General features: G+C 46.3%; 1 protein-coding gene across 2 annotated transcripts in view; it reads right to left on the reverse strand.

The window, feature by feature from the left end:
- Window positions 1-23,648, reverse strand: part of SH3PXD2A (SH3 and PX domains 2A) — an 842,113-nt gene that overhangs the window by 704,316 nt on the left and 114,149 nt on the right. For both annotated transcript variants that reach the window (XM_086922729.1, XM_086922728.1), the window contains exon 2: window positions 2,421-2,501. In XM_086922729.1, coding sequence (XP_086778855.1) covers window positions 2,421-2,501 — 81 coding nt within the window. The remainder of the gene's footprint in view (window positions 1-2,420; window positions 2,502-23,648) is intronic.

The following is a 23,648-nucleotide window of genomic DNA, read 5'->3' on the forward strand; positions in this document are numbered from 1 at the left end:
GAATTAATAAGCATTTGCAAAGCCAATAGAACTGGGTTCAATGTTCTAACATGTAAACATAAGCATTTACAGATACGTTTTGCATGCAGAAGTGCAATTTAGCACATTAAAGCCAAACCTGTTAACTTTGCCAGTGTTTGGAAAAATGTATGACAATGCATGAGTGAGATAAATGTAATTTAAGTGGAATGATTGATTGATTTCCCTTTCACATGTAAAATAGCCCCTCATGCATTCCAAAGAAAGCACCCCAACAAAGTGGACGATATTGCCAAACAGCCGTAGTATGAGATGAGAGAGGATTTACTCCTCAGGGCGGAGTCAAAACACACTCACAATGCATATTTTAAAGACATGTTTATAAAAGATCATTCAAACAGTTGCACTGTCAAAAATAGACCTACATATAACTCAGAAACTCTCTAAACATCTTCATATTCTGCCATTCAAGTCTCAAAAAGTTTCAAAAGAAAGACTCAGATATTGACATTTTTCATTCAGATTGCTTTTTGATACACCGATGACTTTCAGCACGGTAGGCCCATGAATGCACATTAAGTACAGTTTCCTATTGCATAAAAACACAAACACTGTATAGAAAGCAGAATTGACCAATAAAAAAAAAAAAAACAAAGAAACTCAATACAAACACACCATTTTCAATGCCATGGATGAGAATGAAGACCAACTACAAGGAGTTCAGCTCCCCATTTGCCCTGATGAGTGCAGAGAGGCCATCAATGAGGCCTGTACTTGAGTAATCCTAGGGTGAATTTTGACCCACCGCAGATGCTGAGCCTTCTATGTCTTGGAAAGGTTTAGATAATTCAAAAACAGCCCCATGAGTTGGACTAGTGCTTCAAAGTGCCATCTATCACGTGCCAGTGTGTTACACATGCAAATAAATAAATCTAAGTTTGCGAAGTACCCAGTTGTCCTTCTATTGTCAGCCATTTCCCCATGTGTTTGGCTAAGGTGCATTCAAGATGGATGATAGGATGTGTTTGCATCCCCTTTGTCTATTGGTTGCTGGACACCCAGTCAATAGCATGGAACGCCTGCTGGATGGCCATGAAAATAAGAATCAGAGAAGTTTCTTCAACTAGAGGGGAGTAGTGTGTAATTATTTGAAATATGCAGCCTGCACATCAGGGCAGAAAGCACCACTGTCATAACTGGTGGATAGCCCTGAGTGGTACGGCCCGAATTCTTCACAATAGAAGTGTACAGTCTTTAAGAGATCCTACCTCTGAATAAAGCAGTAGGAAAGCAGGACAAGAACCTCGTTGCCCTGGACAGCTGGGCTCTTGTACCTCAGGAGAGTCAGCAGTGGCAGGCTCCCATAAAAATGTTCCCTCTTTTAAGAAGTTCAGGGTAAAAGTCCACTCAGCTCACATCCAGAAAATGTGTGGATGAGTACAATTGCGGCTAACAGAGCACACTTCTGCTACCTTCTTGGATGATAAAGGGTAGACTTTGAGCACTTTTTGCAGCAGAATATTTACCCTGCTTGCAGAAGAATGCCAAGAGTGGGTGGCACTTGCCCAGTGCCGGACTGGCCACAACGGGCATCATGCGTTTCCCCGGTAGGCTGGCTTTGCAGTGGCGGGGGCCTGTTTTGCGACTGAGGGCCGGCTTTGCAGCAGTGCTGCAATATCGGTCTGCAGTAACAAAAGCAGCAGTGCTTCATACTTGCATCCCTTCTTCCTCCGGGGGGGGGGGGGGGGGGGGGGGGGGTTGGTCCTACAAGATCCCATGGCTGCTTTGGGATCTCAGTCCGGCCCTGCACTCCTCTCTCACCTCCGCTATGTCCCTGAATGAGGATCACGAACAGCCTGTAGCCTATAAGGTGGAGGCATTATCAAACTCTAGAATGACTTTATATTATATATATGTCAGCAACCTTCACATCCCAAGCTAAAGAACTCCTCTCGCGCTCCCTAGTTCAAGGAAGAATGGAATGCAGATCCAGCTTCATGTCATTTTCTACATGGGGGATGATGGCCCCATAGATGGATAGGGTTTCAACCAGTTGAACCCATTTCTTCACTAGGGGAGGGGTGCCGGAAGTTCCTGCAGGTGCCGCCCCGTGCCGCCCGCAGGGGAGGTGGAAAATCAGAGAACATATGTAAGTATATGTATATACATAGGCACTGCGGGCATCTATGCAACACAGGACCGATCATACGATCCATTAAGTCAACAGTACCATGTATATGTGGGAAACCCTTAGTGCACCAGGAGTGATTTATCGTTGACATGTGCATGTTTTATTCATAAATGCCACCCTGCAAACATTGAATGTTGATCAATTTGTTTCCACAAACAAAAGTCAGGATTGCGATCTCTTTTGGCTTTACAAAAAATGCATATCTATGGAAGGTCTTGAAAAGATTAATGAAATCAACCAAAATATTTACCTGAAGGTCAAAGAATTTGCTGTATCTTCGGTAGATAACCTGGGATGTAGAGTCCGACCATGATACATTGATTATATAGACCTATAAAACAAAAAGTGAGAAGGACATTGAATATATTACATTAGTATTTCAGAACCTGTGCAGCGTTCAGTGAACAAGAACACATTATCACATGAGATACAAAGAATTGCCCACTAGTCATGCATAGGCCATGTTATAGCGCATGCGTTTACAACGCATGCCATTACAATGTGGTCATTACAACTACCGCGTTATTACATCGCACACCATTACAACGCAAGTTATTACAACGACTTGCTGTGGGGGGGGGGGGTGGGGGGGGGGGGGCCTGGATTTTGGTATAATATAATTTACTATTCCAGCTCCAGTATGGGCAACAGTAGGGAAGGTATTGGATTTAAAATCCAACACCTCCTGCCCCCTACAGCAAGTCGTTGTAACGACTTGCGTTGTAATGGCATGCGCTGTAACAACGAGGTTGTTGCAAAGACCGCATTGTAATGGCATGTGATGGGTAAACATCGTTGTAAACGATGTTTACCCACTAGACATACATATGGTGTACAAAAAATTAAGCAGACTTGAAATTGCTGCTATCACTACGTCTGTGGCCCCTGGAACTATACGCCTCACAGTGCCAAAAAGTGCATAAATATAAGGTAGGCTTCCATCTGGAGTCAGAAGCTAAGGAGTGGCTGACATTATTCAGATTTATAAAGAAGGTCCAAGGTGACAAAATCTTTCTAATTTTAAGGATGTGGCATGAACTCACCCATGACCTACGTCAGAATTCAAATTTGGATACATTTTGTAACTCTCAAGTCTCCCCTTTTGTAGATTGTAGGAAATCATGGATGAGCGGGTTCGTAGATGAGAAATCCACCGCTGTCACCTGGATACCCCTGGGTTTTGGCGCCTATACATGTTGATTGATAGAATAATTGCTGTGGGCATGGGTGGAGCCTATTCTATAATGTAAACTTTGAGTTTAAAGAAGTCCTGCCGATCACCAAGCGACAGCCTATCAGTCATTCTAGAGTTCAGTTGTATGAAGTAGAGTGTTTCATAAACACAGAACACTAAATTACTGCACACAAAGAAAAAGTTCCCCATAAATTGTTTCACTGTTCCGTAAGCACTATCATTTTCATATGCTTGTACCACAGAGCACCACCAGGCACCAAGATGGGACACTTTTCAGAGAAATTTGCCAGGAAGCCAACAGAGAAGAGATTAACATATCTGGACAAAGTCACGAGAAAAAGTCTGAGGATATATGAAAGTCAAAAGAATGTTGAAAATCCCTGACTGGATGTTAGAAATTATTAGCACTGGGACCTTTATGTCTCCTGGCCATGAGTGGCACGCTCCATCTTACAATACTTGCCCAGTGAGACGAAGGGCTGAAGTGCAGCCCCCCTGCTCCATTTTCCTTTAAGCATGATCCATCCCTCTGGGCTTTCTAAAGCCATACACTATGTACTAACCAGCAGGATTTCAAATTGAATATCAAAATTTACGCTGGCGCTCGGTCGCTGAAGAGCTGTCAACAGTCGGCCCTACTCGCCAGTTCATGGATCGCGTAAACTGATCTTACTTCCCTCTCTCCCGCTGAATGGCATGACTTTTGCAGAAAAGCTGTTTATGAAGGCAAAAAGAAAAGAAAGCACACATTGAGATGTGGCTCGGCCTAACACTATTAGCAAAGGTCTGCTTGCGTTGGACAATATCCAGCTGTTCTTGGCGCCGCTCCAGATGTTTAACCTGATGTCACATCAATCTCTTGCTACTGTTGGTAGGTCAACAATTCAGAAATTGAGGTCTTGTTCGCCATCATTCTCTGCTAATTGCTGTTAATTGACCCAAGCAAACCATTGCACAGCTCATATTTTAAACTCTGGAGGTTACTTCTGAGTGGGGCCCGAGCTTAACGCACAGGGTTGAGCACGAAGCAGCCATTTTTTCGGAAAAGTAAGAGCGGTAATTCTAGCACATGTCTCTATATGCTTTGTTAGATGCATGAAACAGACTTACTGGAGATGTGCTGGTGACATCATAACAAGGAAATCAGTATATTTGAGGTTTTTAATTTAGGCACGGTGTATTGTTGTGTTACAAGACCTGTTAACACGCCAACACATCTGTATAGTTTTACAACCAGCCTTAAACAAGATATTTTTTAAACACAGTGACAAGGTAAACTCTTTAAATTTAGCACTTCTCGCTGTGCTATTCGTTAATGATCATCAAAGTCTGTATCTTTGTCCCAATCTCAAAAAGTGGGTTTCAGCCAGTTTGAAGACCTGGGGTTTTCCCGCAGTGTTTGTTTTAGAACATCAGATAAACATTTAGTTCTCCAACCACAAGATGGAAGAAGAGTTCCCCATGTAATGCTGGCCACAATGATTCTAAGTTTTGTTTTTGTCCAAATGAGATACCAAATAATACCCTCCGTCCAGATAAGGCGAAAGTCAAAGGTTCCCCAGATAATGCCAACTAGAGGTGGTCACAGAAAATGGTGCCAACTGCAAGTCCGAAATAAAGTAGATTGTCAGATAACGCTCACCACATAAAGCACCCAGATAATTAATGGCCTCCAAAGAATACTGGATAATGTGGTATGATAGAGCTATCCCCTAACTTCCCCCCAGCATTAGTCATCAGAATCCCCCATGAAATTGTGGCCACTAGAGGTTCCCAAGTAAATCTGGCCAACATGGGCCCACAGACAATTTTGGCCACTCATGATCCCCAGATAAATCAGAACATCTGAGCATCCCAGATAATGCAGACCCCAATAGGTGCCAAAAACATAGGGGTTTCCAAATAATGCAGGTAACTAGAGGTTTCCAGGTATTGATGACCACTGGAGGGTATGACATTTAGTGAATATTCCAATAATGCGGACAGCATCACAGGATTCATTGTTTTTTAGCAGAAAACTCTAAGTCATTAAAATTTCACAACGCTCACACAGACCTGACAGATAAATACCTCCATTATGCTATATGAAATAAAGGATAGAAATTGAGTAATTAGGATGTGTGTGCATATAAAGCATCTCATTGGCAAAATAAAATAACTGAAAAAACAAATAGATATATCTAAAAAGGTCCATTGGATTTACAAGAGTAAAAAGTCTTGGAAAATAAGCTTCTAGAAACGTCAACTGCATGTACAAAATTAATATATTCACATACTCCATTAATATGCATTTGTAATCTTCTACACTAGGGCAAATCCTCCAGGTAAACCGATCTACTCATGCACAATAGCTGACGTCACATGGAACCCATGAACCTGAATAGGTCTAGCCGTAGGGACAGGAGGGCTCATGGCTCCAGGAAAGGACAGAAAGGCAACGCGAAAGGCCTGCAAGGTAAGAGTAAAGTCCATCACGTTAGTCGAGCGGGCAGTTGTGAGCAGTGGATAAGCAAATGTTGGTTGCAAGACACATAAAGCAGATCTTCTGGACTCCCAGTGTTATTTTAGTTGTGGCTTGGTTTCATGAATACTGCGGAGCATGGCTCTTAAACCCCTGCATGCTGATGACGGTCCCCATCCGTCATGCACTACGGCGCTCGTGTGCTGATGACTGCTGGGGGCCGTCATAAACCCGCCCACTCGTGATTTGGCCGCACAGGCGCAGAATCGCGGCCGCATGCAAGGGGTTAAACTGCTATTCTACAACAGCACATACAAGTACTGCTTTCTTATTGCTCATCCATACACACTTTCCATCTCTCTCGATAACAGATAGCTGCACAGACCAGTATTCTAAATATATGGAATTGTGTGTAGCTGAACGCTGCCAGGTGATCAAATCACCTGCAGTGCCAAGTGCTGTCGGAAACAATCATTGACACATGGTTGGTGCTGTCCACTCTTAGTGCTTTACTATTGTTTACGTTAGCCACCATATTCGCGGACCTATTGAATCTTAGTGTACAAACTGCAATTCAAAGCACGTGGACTGACTTTCATGTGTCTTGCACCGGTCGGAAAGAATTTGCAGGTAACCAGCCAGGTCCTAACTTCGTACAAGGATGCACAAGGAAAGTAATTAATAATAAATAGTGCTACTGTCCAGTTAAAAGGGCTACCATGATGTAGGCACATGAATGTAGCAATGTGGGTGCGCCTTCTTGCCTTTCCTCAGTCAGTTATCTACTGAGAGAGCTTCACCTCAGGGCTTGTACCGCAAGGTACGAACTTCAGTATCAGCAACCTGATTGGCTGGGCCTGCTTTGAAAAATTCAATGTATATGCTAAAGGTAATTACCTATCCATTAATATAACCAGATAAGTGTTGTAAAGACAGCTACAGTAAACTAGAGTCTCCAGGAATGCGCTCTAATCTGGTACATTACTCTCCCAGAATGCTAGTGCGGAGCAGTGTTGATGTTAGCGCCATTCACCAGGAGATTCACTGACTCAAGATGGAGGACACAGCATGATCCTTTCCAGAGCCCAAATAAGTAGCCAAGCACATTGTGCTGCAACACATGGGTCTCATGTTATACAGAATGCCCTTTCCAGCACGCTTATAGTGCGTCATGAGTGACAACTCCTGCTGGGAGTATGCGCCTGCCCTAACACAACTCACTCAGCCATCCACAGTTATGGTTTATATTGAGGCGTTACGGTTTACAATATTTGTAAACATGACCACGGGAAAACGACTAGTTACTCATTCATTTTAGGAATATATTTTGCCCCCGGTCTCGTTTTTTCAAAAGATGGTTAATAAATGAGTGAATGAATCAGTGTTGAATAATATGATGCAGCACCACAAAGCTAACCACTTCTAGATGCTGTGTGGCTGATGGAAGGGCGACTTCTGCCTTACAAGTGAGGCAGTGTAGATATGCAGTGGAGAGGAGAACATTCCAGAACTTCAAACAAGTGCCCTCTAGGTCAGAGCACAGACCTGCAGCAGAGGATGCCAGGCTCTCGAGCTAAATGTTCTTGCCTCTGTATACAGGTTCTTTTTTTTTTTTTTTTTCAGAATATTTTTTATTGAAAAGTAAAATTTTGTATACAAAACAAGGCAAAACATTCGTAATACTTGTACCGATCTTGCAAAGTTGCGGCCTGGTGGGGCCGTTAGAGGAAAAAAAGAAGAGAGGAAGAGAAAGAAAGGAGGGGGGGGGGGGGTGTTGGTCACTGTTCTAGATATGCGTCGAGAGCTTCCCACATGTTATCTTTAGCGGTGTGATTCGCCGTCTTGTGTTTGGCAGTGATGTTGTCCGCCCCCCGGAGGAACGTGACCCAGTTGAACCAGCGTTTGAAGGTGGCTTTGCTGGTGTCCTTCCAGTTACCCAGGATAGTTTTCACCGCAGCCGTCAGAAGTACATCGACCAGGTCTCGTACTTCTTTGGACTGAAGTTCTGCTGACAGGAAGGCGGTGGCTATCCCTGCTAGTCCTCTTTGCGTCTTGCTTCCTGTGACTGTGTCTATGAGGTTATAGACCTTGTTCCAGAAAGTTTTGATTTTGGGGCATTCGTATAGCATGTGGGATAAGTCTCCTGTTGCCCTCTGGCAGTTCCAGCATGTGCTACTCTCGTTTGCTCCCTCTTTCCCTAGTTTCGCTGGTGTCCAATGCAGCCTATGGAGTAGCCAGTATTTGGTCTGTGCTAGTTGTGGCGTTATTTTGTTTTTAGACGCCGCCATCCATAGCCTGGCTCTTTCTTCCTCGTTTAGGGGTCTTTGTATGGTCTGCTCCCAGAAGGCTAGTGTTTTGTTGTTCAGAGATGTGGTGCGCGGTGTGATTAATTTGTAAATTTGCGCTGTTTGGTGGCCTGTCTTGTTTAGGTTTTGTGTGTATTGTATGATGGTGGGTGTCTGTTTCGAGAGGTTTGCTTTGGTGACAGCCGCTTTGATTTTGAGGAATTCGTAGAACTCCTTGTTCGGTAGTGAGGTTATCTGCTGTATTGCCTTGTAAGTGAGCGGATTATTACCTGCTTCTAGTTGTGACGGCGTTGTGATGCCTCTCCTGTACCATTCCTTGCTGTTAAGTGTACTCCCCTTGTAAGTAATTTTTGTGTTGTGCCACAGTGACTCCCATTTGGTGCCCTTGATACTCACTGCCATTTCTCTGTCTACTCTCAGCAGCGCTGTCTTTGTGTTGCGGATTATCGCGTTTTTTGCCTCTGGGTGTTTGTGCGCCGTAAGAGCCATGATCGGATCTGCGCCCCCTAGAATGCCTCTTTCCAGGTCCACCCATACCGGCGTGTACTCTGGTGTTGGGGATATCCAGTGTAGTCCCTGTTTGGCAAGGCATGCCGTCTGGAAAGCCTTGTAGTTTGTGAGATTTAGTCCGCCCTGTTCTTTTTTAAGTCTGAGTCTGGCTAGGCTTATTCTTGGTTTTTTTCCTCCCCAGAGGAAGACGTTGATGTACTTGTCCATGCGTTTGTGGAAATCGGTTGTGAGCATGAGAGGCAGCATGGAGAGCATGTAGTTTAGCATGGGGGTGATCATCATCTTTATTGTCTCAATTCTTCCCCACCAGCTTATGAATTTGGGGCCCCACGTGTCTAGACTGGCCTTTATTTTTTTTTAACATCGCCTCCTCGTTGTGGTCTAGTGTTGTTCTTAGGTCTCTTCCGAAGAGTAGGCCTAGGTATTTCAGTGGTTTTTTCTGCCACGTTAGGCCTGACGAGCCTAGTACAGACCTGGTGGTGTGGCAGTTCATAGGTTTACATTCCGATTTCTCCCTGTTCAGCTTGTAGCCTGAAACATGCGCGTATTCCTCTATTGTTTGTACGAGTGCTTCAATCGACTCTTGTGGGTCGTTTGTGGTGATCAGAATGTCATCGGCATATGCAGCTAGCTTGAAGGCTTGCCCCTCTATCTGCACCCCCGAGATCCGGGGGTTAGTTCTGATCATGTGGAGGAGTGGTTCCAGGGCCAGCAGAAACAGCCCTGGTGAGAGGGGGCATCCCTGCCTTGTTCCCCTGCCTAGTGTGAATGTGTCCGATGTGGTTGCGTTCACCACCACTCGAGCCCGAGGGTTTTTATAGAGGGCCATGATCATTCCCCTGTACTTCTCGCCCAGTCCAAACTTGAGCATGCACTGGTTCAGGAAGGGCCATGAGACTCTGTCAAAGGCTTTTTCTGCATCTAATGCGATCATGACGGCCTTCTCCGTGCTGCTAGCCGTGCGATTGATTAGATGGCATAGCAGTCTGGTGTTGTCTTGCGAGAGTCTATTTTTCAGATAGCCTACCTGATTTTTGTGAATGAGCGAGGGAAGATATGTGTTTAGTCTTGCTGCTATGATTTTTGCGTAAATTTTGCAGTCCACGTTGATTAGGGAGATTGGTCTGTAGTTACGTGGGAACTGGGGGTCTTTCCCCTCCTTGGGGATAACAATAATGTTTGCCTCTGCCATTGAGTCAGTCATGTTTCCTTTATCCGCGCATGCCTGGAAAGTTCTGACTAGGGTGTCATTGAGTAACGGTTGGAATTGTTTATAGAAAGCGGCTGTGAAACCGTCCGGCCCTGGGGCTTTGTTTGGTTTTAGCGCGTCTATGGCCATCCTTACTTCTGCTTTTGTTATGTCTTGGTCTAAGGCCTCTCTCTGTTCTTCGCTTAGTTTGGGTAGCTCAAGCTTCTTTAGCAGTTTAGCTCCGCCATCTGCCTCCAGTGAGGCATCCGCTGTGTATAGGTCTTTGTAAAACTTCCTGAAAGTCTCGAGAATTTGTTTGCTGGTTGTGTGTGTTTTGTTGTCGGCGTCAGTGATTGCTGCCACTACGTGTTGCCTTTGCTTGGCCTTCAGGTACCCGGCCAGGGCTTTCCCTGCTTTGTTGGCCGAGCATAAGTTAATGGATTTGTATTTGTTGATCCATGTGGAGGCTCTCTCGCTTAAGATTCTATTTAGCTCATATTTTTTTTTTGTTAGTGCTGTGAGTGTGTTCCTGTCTCTTAGATTGGCTGTGTGATTCCTCTCTAAATCCTTAATCTGCTCCTCTAGATCTTTTATGTTTTTGTTCCTGCCCCTGTTCATGCGTGCTTTAATATTGATGAGTTTCCCCCTTATTGTTGTTTTGAGTGCGTCCCACAGTGTTGCTGCCTCTGTGTCCTCTGTATCGTTGTATAGAAGGTATTCTTTGATCGCTGCCTCTATTTCGGTAATGTTGGCGGGGTTCTCGAGTATGTCACTGTTAAGGCGCCACCTCCTGCTCGGTGTTTCGTTGTGCTTGCCACTTAGTGAGAGAGATATGTGTGCATGGTCTGAGACTGTTATGGGCCCTATTTCAGTTGTGTCAGTCAAGTGTGTGTGTGTGTCGGACATGAGTATGTAATCTATCCTGCTGTAAGAGTTGTGGGGGTGCGAGTAGAAGGTGTATTCTCTGGCACTAGGGTTTTGTAGCCTCCACGGGTCCGCTAGTCCGAGTTTGGTGCATAGGTTTTTGAGTGTGTTCTGTTCTTGTGACATGTGGCTGGGTCTGTGTGGATGTCTGTCTGTGGCGTTGTCCATTGCCTGGTTCATGTCCCCTGCTGCGATTAGTAGTTCGCCCAGTGGGATCTTGTTTAGTTCGTTCTCTAGGTCTTCCCAGAATTTTTTGTCTGCCGTGTTTGGTCCATATATGTTTGCTATGTGTACTATTTCGTCACCTCTTCTAATAGATGTGATCAGCCTTCTCCCCTCGGTGTCTGCGTTGTTGTCGTGCACCTGGAATTTCCCTTTCTTACTGATTATGGTAATGACTCCTCCCTTTTTGTTGACTGCTGGTGAGCACAGCACCTCGCTAATCCAGTTGGCTTTGAGCCTGCTGGCGTCTTTTTCGGACACTCTAGTTTCTTGGAGGACGTATATGTCCGCCTTCAGTCTGTTTAGGTATTCTAATGTTTTCCGTCGCTTGACGGGGTGGTTGAGGCCCTTGACGTTAAGAGACACTATTTTAATGTCCGAGGCTATCTGTGCCTGGCCGCTAGTGTCAGGTGACGTCATGGTGTGTTCGTATTTCGCTTTGCCTTAGAGAGGGACCTACGCTTCTGTTCTGCGGTCTGTGTTCCTTTGCCAGCTCCCCATGACCTTGGTGCCCCCCAGGGATGCGGGATGGGGTGGTGGGATGTATGTGGAAATAGGAAAAAAGAGAAAGAAAGAGTAGTGCCTCCACCAGGCTAAGATTGTCCGTGCTACATGGCCTCCCCCCCTGCCCTCACCCCCTCCCCTCCCTACCGCCCCCCTCCCCCCTGTCAACGTACTGTAAACGTGCGACAGCAACGGTTCCCGCCCTCCGCTCCCCCGGGTCCGGATGAAGCAATTGAAACACCTCATGGCCTCCCCCTCCGTGCTGCACCGTTTTATGTAAAGGATATATCCTCCCAGGTGTGCATAGTCCATGATCTTGTATGAGGTAGACTTTGTTCTCTGAGTTCGCTGACGCCTGGCATGGCGTGAGAGATCTGTGTTCCCGTGTACTCCGCTGGCTTAGTCCTTTTTGTGAGGCCGGTCCTTCTCCTGACGAGGATGTTTCTACTCCCGCCGTCTTGTGTTACGGATATTGTCTTCCAAGTGTACAGGCCCAAGAACGATCATATGTAAACCACTAAGATCCAGCCACACCGATGCCATCTTCGCCTTCGCACGGAGGGGCCATACCCCTACCTGGAAAGGTAGAAAGATAATCTTCACCCAAGACCTTTCTAGAGGCACAGTGGAAGCAAGGAAAGGCTTTCTTGCACTAAGAGACACCATGAAAAGAGCAAGAATAACCTTCAGCTTTGTAGGCCCGGCAAGAATGAAGATAATAGACGGCCAGGACATACGTATGTTCGACGACCCAGCAGAATTACGCAAATACCTCAGGAAGCCAGAACAGGAAGAGATGGAACAGACAAACCCCGGCACGGCAAAAAGAAGAGCCTCATCAGACAGCTCAGGGACGGAAGACAAAGGAGCAGCAGGTGGTAGATAATACCCAAACTCAGGAAGCAACAGTTAACCAGAAGAGAATAAAGACCACCCCATCAGAAGAAGAGACTACCTCACCAAGAGGACTAGGTTGAGCGTTTTAACCCAAGAACACAAGACCTTCTTGCCATGCAAGGGACCATGTATACAGGTTCTTTTCAGTGGAAACATCTGTGAATGGGGCACTACACTTGCAGCGTTACCTCAGGATACACATCAAGGGGTTTCTTTTCAGCCACCAATAAGGCTGCAAAATCCTTGGCTTTTTGAGAGTTCTATACATTTGTCCTCCAGCTGGTTTTACAGATAACCTAAGGACACAGCCGCACATTTTCTTCAATGTCAGTGAGTTAACTCTTGAGTTTTTATTGTTGACTTCCTACTAAGTGATTCAGTCTGGCCATCCAAATGAACGCCTTCCTTCACTAGACTAAAACTGAGCAAAGGCAGCCGCATATGGGGAAGACAACTTTGGGTACAAATAGGAGAGGGAAAGGGAGATGGTTTACCGAGCTTACGTTTTCCCACTACCAGAAGAGGTTTCAGATGCCCTTAAGCTAGCATTGACAGAGTGAGACCCAACGTGGGATATTGGTTGCATGGATACATCTGTTGGGCAAGTGGCATGAAATGAAGGTCCATCACATCAGAGGTTGTCGCGTCCTCGCATAGGGAGCCTCCGGACTCTCACCAGGGAGCTGCATCTGAGGCTTCTAAGGCAGGGACAGGGATGCATTGTCTCCCCTAAAAGTCATCAAATATGTAATACCTGACCAGTCTGCCCATCTGCCCAGGGAAATGGTCTGCCACTATCTTTTGTATACCAGGAAAAATAACTTGGTTAAATGAAAGGAATATAAACATCTCACACTACAGGTAACAAAATATTCTAAAACATGTTTAGAAATGTAAAGAAAACATATCTGCAGTTAACTTAAGTAGAAATCCATTCTAATCAACTAATACAAGCTGGGAGTGCCCAGAGAGCCTCAATATTTATACAGGTGGTAGTGAAGAATGGCGGGCTCCATCCAGATCACTGTGGGGTGATTTTCATCTCTCACTGCATGCAACTCCATCTTTGGCCCAGTCTTTCTTCTGTCTCACAAGTGATAATTTCAGCTGGTCCCTCCCTTTGAATGTCCTCTTTTATAGTGTTAATTCCACAGGTTCTCAAACCTACACAAGTAAATTCACTTATTAATGGTATTAATCAGAAAGGCACTGCATGACTATGCTGGATTTCAACACCTTCTGGAAGTACAATCAGACCATTGGGCTGATTTTAGGGACATACTTATCTTTTGGTGCTTGCAATGACACTCAAGAAGTGCAGCAAGTGGGGTTGAGGGATGGTTGAGAAGGGTGCAGGACTGGGGTCCAAAGCCATGGGGAAACTTTGAGATAATGGAGGGCAAATACAGAGGTCAGACAAAGGGAGGGGGCACTCGTTTTCAGCTATGAGCGATAAAACAGAGCTGTTGAAACCATTTCTGTTGTGTTGCATCTAGCTCTATTTACATTATGAATTTGATATTTTTATTACAATATTCCTGAACCCTTTCTTTTGTAAGAGATGTTTAAGCACCAAACTTGGGACCACATGTACGACCGTCAAGTTTTGATCATCTCAAAACCTGATGTACAGTAGTGTCTCAGACACTGTTTGCGATTCCCAAATGGGTCGCAAGGGACCGTCACAATTTGCTATCCATTGGGAATGGCCGGCACTCACTGGGCTGTTGGCCTCCTTGGGTCAGCAGACCACCATGTCTATGACTGCTTTTTAAATAAAGCAGTTTTTTAAAAAATATAGCCCATTTTCATTAAAGGAAAATGGGATGCATTTCAAATATAAAAATTCAAAGTTTTCCTTTTATGTTTTTTAAAGACGATTTATAGAAATGTGCCACAGAGAGGGTAGATTGTTTGAAATTAATGTGTTGGAACTAGATGTGAGGTCAGTGCCGGACTGGCCATCCCGGGTATCGGGTATTTTCCCGGGAGGCTGGAAAGGTGGGGCCGGTTTTACAGTGGTGGGGGCTGGTCTTGTTACTCGAGACCTGTTTTGCAGCGGTGCTGCAATAACGGCCTTCAGTAACAAAAGCAGCAAAGCTTCACACTTCCAGCCCCACACCTCGCAGGGGCTGGTCCAACAAAATTGCCAAGGCTGCTCCGAGTTCCCAGTCCGGCCCTGTGTGTGGTAACTGGGTGACCCAGGAATAACTGGAAGAGATTTTCCCTTCATTCATTCACGCTTCCCCCTTCCTCCCTCACCCACCCCTCCCCCAGACTGTCCCACGCCACCTTCTTTTTAAATGTGCCTGTTTTGCTGTTACCTGGCTGTTGTCTGCGAAGAGAAGTGTTTTTGATATACCTGTTGTCACATCACTCCTGTGAAATCCGAGTGCGTGGGGCGAAGTGGCACTGTCGCAATATGCCATGCTGAAAACCAGCATTGGTTTACAATAACAGAAGACTAATTCATTCTGTTATCGACATAACACTTATGTAATTGATATCGGAAATGAGAAACATTAATGGATAACAGAAAATGACCAAAAGGTATCATGTTGCCTTTGGGCACACAAATAACCACTGAAAAGCACTGGGACTTCGGAGAAGCAGACAGATGGCAGCATCTTAGGGCTTTATTTAGTCCAAACCCCTTAAACCCCTACTATTAGAAGGCCATAATCTCCAAAATCTGTAGTCGGACATACATAATAGAAGCCATGTCTGGAGAAGCTTCTATTTCTAGTCTCAAAGAGCAGACATTCAAAGCCATCGCATTTGTTTTGAGTATTATGTAAAGCCGCGCCGCGTATGGGGTGAGGCTATAACGTGATAGGACCAGATTAAAATGAATTAAAATACAGGAGATTAGAAGGGAATTAAATTCGTCTAAGTATAAGGAAATCTAGCTAATGAACTCAAGGCCGATTTTAAACACAATGTTTTAAAGGATTCGCTTTGAAATGAGCTGGAAAGAAAATGTGTGTTTAGACGGCGAAGAGAAGCAATAGTTGTGACATTCCGTTGCAGTTTGTATACATCTATGCAATGCAAAGCGAAGGGTCAGCAGGATGTGGCCGGCTTCCCAGGAATCTGTGAGGCTAGCCCGGGATATTGTGACCAGCCTCAAGTAGTAAGCGGGTAGTCTAATTTGTCCCTACGATGGTCTACATGGCCCACGACCAGAGTTCCCGGATGAACGCAGCAGGCACCTTTCTTAACAGAGGCTCATGAGGGTGAGTCTCTGTCACTTCCGGGTGTGCTCCATATACCACACTTCTTGGTAGACCCCACCTGTCCACTTGCTAAGCACTCTGAGGATAGATATGTGTAGATCCGCCTATTTTCACATTTGCTGAAATGCTTCACGCTTATGTGCAGATGTTCACCTCACCATGTTAAATCAAAGCATGTTTTTGAACCTCATCCCCTCACTCAACACCGCCCACAGATCCAAACTACAGCCAAAAAAACACTATCAACCATGCGCTGCACAAGAGCACCAGGAATTCAATTCAAATCGAGAGTGTTTGTTGGCGATGGTGTGTGCCTTCAGTTTAAGGAGTGCTTAAAAACAGGTTTCATTGATGAGTGACAGCCTCGGAGTATCCTTCATGAAACAGGCTAAGTTTCTGTGTGTAGCTACATTGAGAAATCTTGGAACATGAAACAACTGCCACGACCACCATAACGCAGAAGGGCTTGTGGCTGGTGCGGGGGCTCCATTCACAATTAGACTTTCTCAATGCTCCTGCATTCAATCAACTTTTGGCCAGATGTGGCCGACATCTATGTAGCACACAACTTTTGCAACTGATTCATATTTATCTTTTAAGATAAAAACCATCATTTCACTTTTAGTCTGGTCTTGAAGCATTTTCCAACTTTGCCTCCTGAAATGGACCACAATTGCGGTCGCACCACACACCCCGACTCGAATCTGGCCTGTTAAAACTACAGGCGGCGACCAAGTCGGTGGTAAGTGCATCACAAGAGGTCTCTTAATAAGAAGCAAAGACAGCAGATGGGGTACTCTGAGAGAAGATGCTCAGAAGAAAGAAAGCTTATCTGCCCCCCTTGCCGGTCCAGGAAATGCAACTACGTCTCGAGGATGCAACCTTTTATTTAACAAACAAAAAAACATGGTATTGTGCATTAGATTTCAGATTCACACTTCTGTGAGCCAACAGCACTTATGGCTGAGAAGGGACGCAATATTACGTTGAAAGGATTCTGATGACATAAGTTAAGGTACAATGCCCTCTTTGTATTTTTTTCAGTTGGTCTACAAGCGAGGACTTACACAAATAAGCACTGGCATTATCATGTTTTGACAAGCGCTGGCAGTGCACAGGTGTGGCACATATCGCTGCAGGTTTCATTTCATTCCCTGGCGTCGTTGATTGTGGACACGCGGCTGTGAGGGCGGGAAGCCAATCTTCACTTTACGAGGCCGTCGCGAGCTCTACGCAGAGCGTGCTGTGCTCACAGACCAACGTGTGCTTCCATGTTGAGACTGTTCTATCCTTGCTGTACTTTTTTGTTTTACTAGATGCGGAAATTCTTTAAAACAATTAATTGTCCTGCATCTTCTAGTTCTATAGTGGGCTTTTCTTTTAGAAGAACAAATGTTACTCGTTCTTCTAAATTTATCACAAGAAAAGAGACAGTTTGCTAATCTAGCCTTGGTCTTTCAGCGCACGGATGCCCTTCCGTGTTGTGCTGTATTAGTCAAGTTAGTGATGATTATTTCAATGTCTTTGGGCTTAAACTTGTTTTTCCCGCTAGTATTTTAGTACTTTTTTCGTTTCAGTAGGAGACGTGTGTGCTATGTCATACATAGATACAGGGTTAAGGATCCCAAATTGGGGCCCTAGGAGAGTAGAGAGGTCCCCACTGAAGAAGCTGGTAGGCATACGTCCTCCCTATCGTATACTTAACAAACCAAGAGTATCCCCTATGAAACCAAAATGGGTCCTACAGGAAAAAAAAGGGGGAAAAATGTGTTTAATAGTACGCCTGTTAGTGGCCGACCCACTCTTGTGGGTGGGAAGGGAACAAGACCCTTTTACTTAACCCCTCCCATGCTCGTGACGGAACCGTTCCGTCACGAGCCTCGGGTGGGCTGTGCTGGTGATGGAACGGTTCCATCACGGCCCGCTCGCCGTGCCTGCGTGGCGCGAATTCCGCGCCGACATTCTGAAGAGCGGGCGGGGCCGTGACAGAACCGTTCCGTCACAAGCACGGGACCGCCGGGCGGCCCCGCCTCCCCCTTAGCGCTGCGGCGGAATAGCCGCCGCAACGAAGGGGTTAACATAACCCTCACTCACTGTAGTAGTGACATCCAGAAGGGATACTCTTTTGGTTAGTTGCCTATGTCATACATATTCATGTGCAGTGCAGTCTGTCAATGGTATGGCAATACAGTGCCAATCTGGTTCAATAAACTCAATCCTTGGTTAGGGGATTCTATCACAGACCAAAGTCTGGAGTGTTTGCAAGTGTCAGACCAAATAAGGAAATGCCATGCTTTGTTGCCAAAGAAATATTCTATCATGTTTGTTGGATGTGGACGGAAATCTAGCCCAGATGCATCACTAAAACATGGGATATTTAGCTTGCGCAATACCTGGTGAGTTCCTATGTGCCTGAATTAACCGGAAGCACTGAGGGGTGCTGAGGAGCTCAGATGTCCATCTGCTGGCATAACTGGGCTGTTGGGTGGGTGTCATGAGTTTTAATTAGATGTGCTGTTGGGTTGGGGTGGGTGTCATGAGTTTGCTTAGATGTGCTGTTGGGTTGGGGTGGGTGTCATGAGTTTGCTTAGATGTGCTGTTGAGGTGGGGTCAGTGTCATGGGTTTTTCTTAGGTGTGCTGTTGGGGTGGTTGTCATGAGTTTTGCTTATATGTGCTGTTGGGTTGGGGTCAGGGGCGTAACACAGGCCCCTGCAGCCCCCGCGGTGCGGGGGGCCCAAAGCTCCAGGGGGCCCCCTCACCACAGCACTTGGGCTGCAGAGCTCCTGATTGAGCCAGGAGGGGGCCCCTTTACGTACCTTGCAGGGAGGCCCCTTCGAGTTTCGTTACGCCAGTGGTTGGGGTGGGTGTCATGAGTTTTGCTTAGATGTGCTGTTGGGGTGTGGTTGGTGTCATGAGTTTGCTTAGATATGCTGTTGGGGTGGGGTTGGTGTCATGAGTTTGCTTAGATGTGCTGTTGGGTTGGGGTGGGTGTCATGACAACCCCCCAACAGCACACATAAGCAAAACTCATGAGTTTTGCTTAGATGTGCAGTTGGGATGGGGTGAGTGTCATGAGTTATGCTTAGCTGTGCTGTTGGGGTTAGTATCATGAATTTTGCTTAGCTGTGCTGTTGTAAGATGGGGAGTGTTGATGGTTTGGTTGGAGGCTGCTGTGAGCACGCTGATATACATTGAAATGGTACAACTGTGCTGGGTGTACGTGTGAGGTGTGCTGTCTAATAGGGTGAACGTTTGTGTATTATTTAGTGGTAAATGCTTCTGGGAGCACATTGGCAATCTAGTAGATGTAAGGCCCATACTCTGTTTGTTTGTAATGAGTTCTATTTAATGTCTCCAGTAGGAGGTTGCATTAATAGTGACTGCTGTTGGGAGCCCAGGACACCCTTTTAAGGCATTTCTGAACTGTATTAGTTGTGTGTATTATGTTGACTTCCAAGTTTGGTGTTGGGCTACCTAGAAGACTGGTAAAATTCTGACACAGCGAACCCAACCAAGGTCCTGACCTCCTGTCCATCCCAGGAATATTACTATAATAATGATACAGCTAGTTCAAGCCCCAGCTGTCTATCCCTCACACGCGTGTTAGCATACAAGTGTAATTAATACAGGTCCCATGCAGTCTGTTCATTCTGAGCTAATTACCATAACATGTTGGATAGTACTTTAACCACTACCATGGTACCAACACGCTTTTTTTCTGGGTGTCTTTCACGGAGATGCTAAACCGATGCTTAAAGAAAGAAACAGTGTGTGAGTGCAATCCTACGTGTGCCTGTGCATGCTACACATACACAGAGAAAATGGTGTAGTCGGAGGATTAACATTAACGAACGTCTATTCGAGGGATGGATACAAGACAAAAGAAGCTGATGTCTCCTCACTAACTGGTAGTGTCTGTACTTAGCCACAAAGAGCTTTTTCCTCTGCAACCCAAAGGTTGAAGAGCAGATAGTGGGAGGTAAAGCTGAGGCTAACATTTTCACCCCCTTACTCTTCCTAGATGCTCTGACCTCTGCTAAGAGCAGCAGTGTTGAAGTTCGAGTAGGTTTGCTACTCAGGATGCAGAGCCGGACTGGGAACCCAAAGCAGCCCTGGCAATTTTTTTCAGACCAGCCCCACCCCTCTGTCCCCAGTGGGCGGGGGGGGGGGCTGAGGAGGGTGCATTACTGCTTTTGTTACTGGGGCAAAACCAGCACCCTGTGACAAAACCAACTCCCAGGGGTCCAAAACCGGCCCCCAGTAGGAAAACCGACCCCCGCCGCTCCAAAACCAGCCCCCACCCTTTCAGCCGCCCAGGAAACACCCGATGCCCACTACGGCCATCCGGGCCTGTCAGGATGTCGAAGGGCTTCTCCCAGCACTCGTCAAGCTAAAGATGGCCGGGGCCAGCCTACTAGAGGGTAGGGTCTATCCCTATGTAACCGGCAATCCCTATATGTGTGAGCCCCGCCAGGAACACATTCGTGGTGAGGATCACCCAGAGATGAAGTGAAGGGTGCTTCTTAAATCGATACACCTATAGAAGGTGTAGGACCAATGAAATGTACATTTTAAAAAGAGCATTTGTTGTACCAGAAGTATAGGCAGTTTCCAAAACAAAATACACTACTTTGGCAACTGTCCCAAAAAAAAGAATGTAAATATTTCTAATTTAGGAGACAGAAGAGCAAAAGCAAAGAGCTGGCAGGTCCTAATTGTCTCTTCCTCTACAGTGGGAAATTCAAAATGACTTAGACTGGTGCCACTGACCATCATTTGAGGCCAGTGTTTATGTGGACAAGAATGAGCACTATTGTGCATTTCGCACTTGTTTATTTTGTATTAACAAGTTCTCTAGGCCTGTCACTAGAGTGCAGCACCTCCAACAGGGATGCATAATGGAGGCCGGGCTCGTTCCTTTGGGCTCGTTTTAAATTTAGAATCAGCTTCTGCAGTGCTTAGTCAGCCTCCACTTAAAAGGAGGTGTCAACAGCAGTGGCGCTGCTCAGTTTTAGGAAGTTAAGCGCTCCTCTGTGATTCGGCGGTTGGCAGCTGTGCACAGTGTGATTATGTGCTGATCTGTCCTTAATGACCAATAATAAAATGTGAATCAGAGACTTAACGGGGACTCTGTACCTTCGTTTAACTTCAGAGCAAATAGGATCTTTGGAACTGAAACCGTGTATTTATCCACTTTGCCCAGGACCTTTCTTACTTTCATGTTGAAAGTCATTCAGAGAAACCACAAGATGCCTTTGCAGCTTGTACATGGTGCTTCTGCCCTGTGGCGCGATGATTCACAGGCAGCTCATGTGTGTGCAGGGACAGGGCAGGGGCTGACTAAGGCTCATGCATCAAAGGGCGGCTATGAATAGAAGAGAAAATGATAAACTGAGCCCAGCTCAGGGCCTCCTCCTTGGATTCCTTGGCCTCACTGCAGGGGCCTCGGATAAAGCGATGCTGAAGTCTGGATGAAGACACTGTATGCTGCAGTCGAGATCATGGACAGCCCAGGAAAATGGAATAAAATATGAACTATTGTTAAAAGCTCAAACTGTTGATGTTGATTCGCTACAGTGTCATAGGTGGCAGAAGTGATGCCACTTTCACCCCAGTTTTAATCAGAGGGCCATCCCACCCTTTGCTTCCCACCAGCTTCCTATTTGTTGCTCAGGGGATGGGGAAATGCAAGGAGAGGAAACTACAGAAAGTAAACAGAGCTGGTAGGACCAGGTTTTATTTGTGGTCCTGCTGCTGGCAGCATAATCCCAGAAACCCAGGATAGCAAGTGGACAATGGACATACAAGCGGTAGCCGCTGCCACAACTAACTAGCCCTGATTGGCATACATGCTCAAAATCTTTACCAAAGGAGAGAGTTCAACAGTTTCATCCAGACATGCTGAGGAGCAGGGCCCTAATAATGGAAAGGATGTAGCCACGCAACAGGCAAACACAAACCAAACAGCACAGTGGAATTGATGATGAACCGGTACAAATAAGTCATCAAACCTCACGCCATCTTAAAGTGCCTTCCGGGGTACCTCTCGAATCAAGAGTGACTTTGAGATCGCATGCCTCATACACAAAAGCTATCCACACCGCAATATTCACCTAGTTTGTTTGTTACTGGTTTATGCTTCTCAAGTTTTGCATTCTAACAAAACGACTTGTTGACTCTACCAATGCTAAGATTCGCCATATATCTGTTAAACTCTGCTTAGTAACATATTAAAGTAACCATAAGATATCAACTTGCACAATTTAACTTTATGTTGATGTACTGGCAAAGGTAATAAAAGTAATATGAAAAGTGAAAAATACTTTAATTTATGCATGAAAAAAAAAGAAGATTTTTTTTAATGTAAGTTATCTACAACGCCCTGCCTCACCAGCTGAACAACAAACTCAAGATGACGGATGGTCAACAAAATACAAGAGGCATAGATCGTCTAATTCTTGAAATTCCGAAAGTCAAGAATATCAAAACAATACAGGCATTTTTGTCTGATTCATGGACGATGGAACTCTATTTCGGACTACATAAGACTAAATCCTAACCTTCTTGGATTCAGTAAATAGTTTAAACCCATCTCTTCACAGAATACTTCCTAACGTGACGCTAGACTAACTCCTCATATTGTTTTTTGGGATAATTAATAGTTTATGGGAAAGCATTTTTCTTTCAAATCTATGCTCTATGCCCATGCTCTCTGCTCTGTAACTTATGCTCATTTTCCCTAATTTCTAGGTCCGTTCTATACAGAATCATTGTCCTTGTATTCACCTTTTCTACCCTTTGAACCCGCTCTCTGACCAGAGACATTGTCAGAAGCCTTAAGCAGAGGAACAGCTTCCTCGTCCAACAACACTGGCTGCAGCCTGGATATCTGCATAGTGTGGTGTGTGCAGAGCGGACCTTTGCTTCCACCTTGCAGGGAGTTGAGCCACTGCAGCTGCGACTGAAGACATTCTGGCGCCGCTTTCCTTTTCCCAATTCCTGTGAGGCTAGCGGTCCCCCGCCTCTTCTCCAGTGTGAGGCTAGCGGTCCCCTGCCTCTTCTCCAGTGTGAGGCTAGCGGTCCCCTGCCTCTTCTCCAGTGTGAGGCTAGCGGTCCCCCGCCTCTTCTCCAATGTGAGGCTAGCGGTCCCCCGCCTCTTCTCCAGTGTGAGGCTAGCGGTCCCCCGCCTCTTCTCCAGTGTGAGGCTAGCGGTCCCCGCCTCTTCTCCAGTGTGAGGCTAGCGGTCCCCTGCCTCTTCTCCAGTGTGAGGCTAGCGGTCCCCTGCCTCTTCTCCAGTGTGAGGCTAGCGGTCCCCCGCCTCTTCTCCAATGTGAGGCTAGCGGTCCCCCGCCTCTTCTCCAGTGTGAGGCTAGCGGTCCCCTGCCTCTTCTCCAGTGTGAGGCTAGCGGTCCCCCGCCTCTTCTCCAGTGTGAGGCTAGCGGTCCCCTGCCTCTTCTCCAGTGTGAGGCTAGCGGTCCCCTGCCTCTTCTCCAGTGTGAGGCTAGCGGTCCCCTGCCTCTTTTCCAGTTTGAGGCTAGCAGTCCCCTGCCTCTTCTCCAGTCTGAGGCTAGCGGTCCCCCGCCTCTTTTCCAGTGTGAGGCTAGAGGTCCCCTGCCTCTTCTCCAGTGTGAGGCTAGCGGTCCCCTGCCTCTTCTCCAGTCTGAGGCTAGCGGTCCCCCGCCTCTTTTCCAGTGTGAGGCTAGAGGTCCCCTGCCTCTTCTCCAGTGTGAGGCTAGCGGTCCCCTGCCTCTTCTCCAGTGTGAGCCTAGTGGTCTCCCGTTTCTTCTGCAGTGTGAGGCTAGCGGTCCCCCGCCTCTTCGCCAGTGTGAGGCAAGCAGTGCCCCGCCTCTTCTCCAGTTTGAGGCTAGCAGTCCCCCGCCTCTTCTCCAGTTTGAGGCTAGCAGTCCCCCGCCTCTTCTCCAGTTTGAGGCTAGCAGTCCCCCGCCTCTTCTCCGGTGTGAGGCTAGCGGTCCCCCGCCTCTTTTCCAGTGTGAGGCTAGCGGTCCTCGCCTCTTCTCCAGTGTGAGGCTTGC

The sequence above is a fragment of the Lissotriton vulgaris genome, chromosome 5, assembly GCF_964263255.1.
Source record: "Lissotriton vulgaris chromosome 5, aLisVul1.2, whole genome shotgun sequence".
In the NCBI taxonomy this organism is placed as follows: domain Eukaryota; kingdom Metazoa; phylum Chordata; class Amphibia; order Caudata; family Salamandridae; genus Lissotriton; species Lissotriton vulgaris.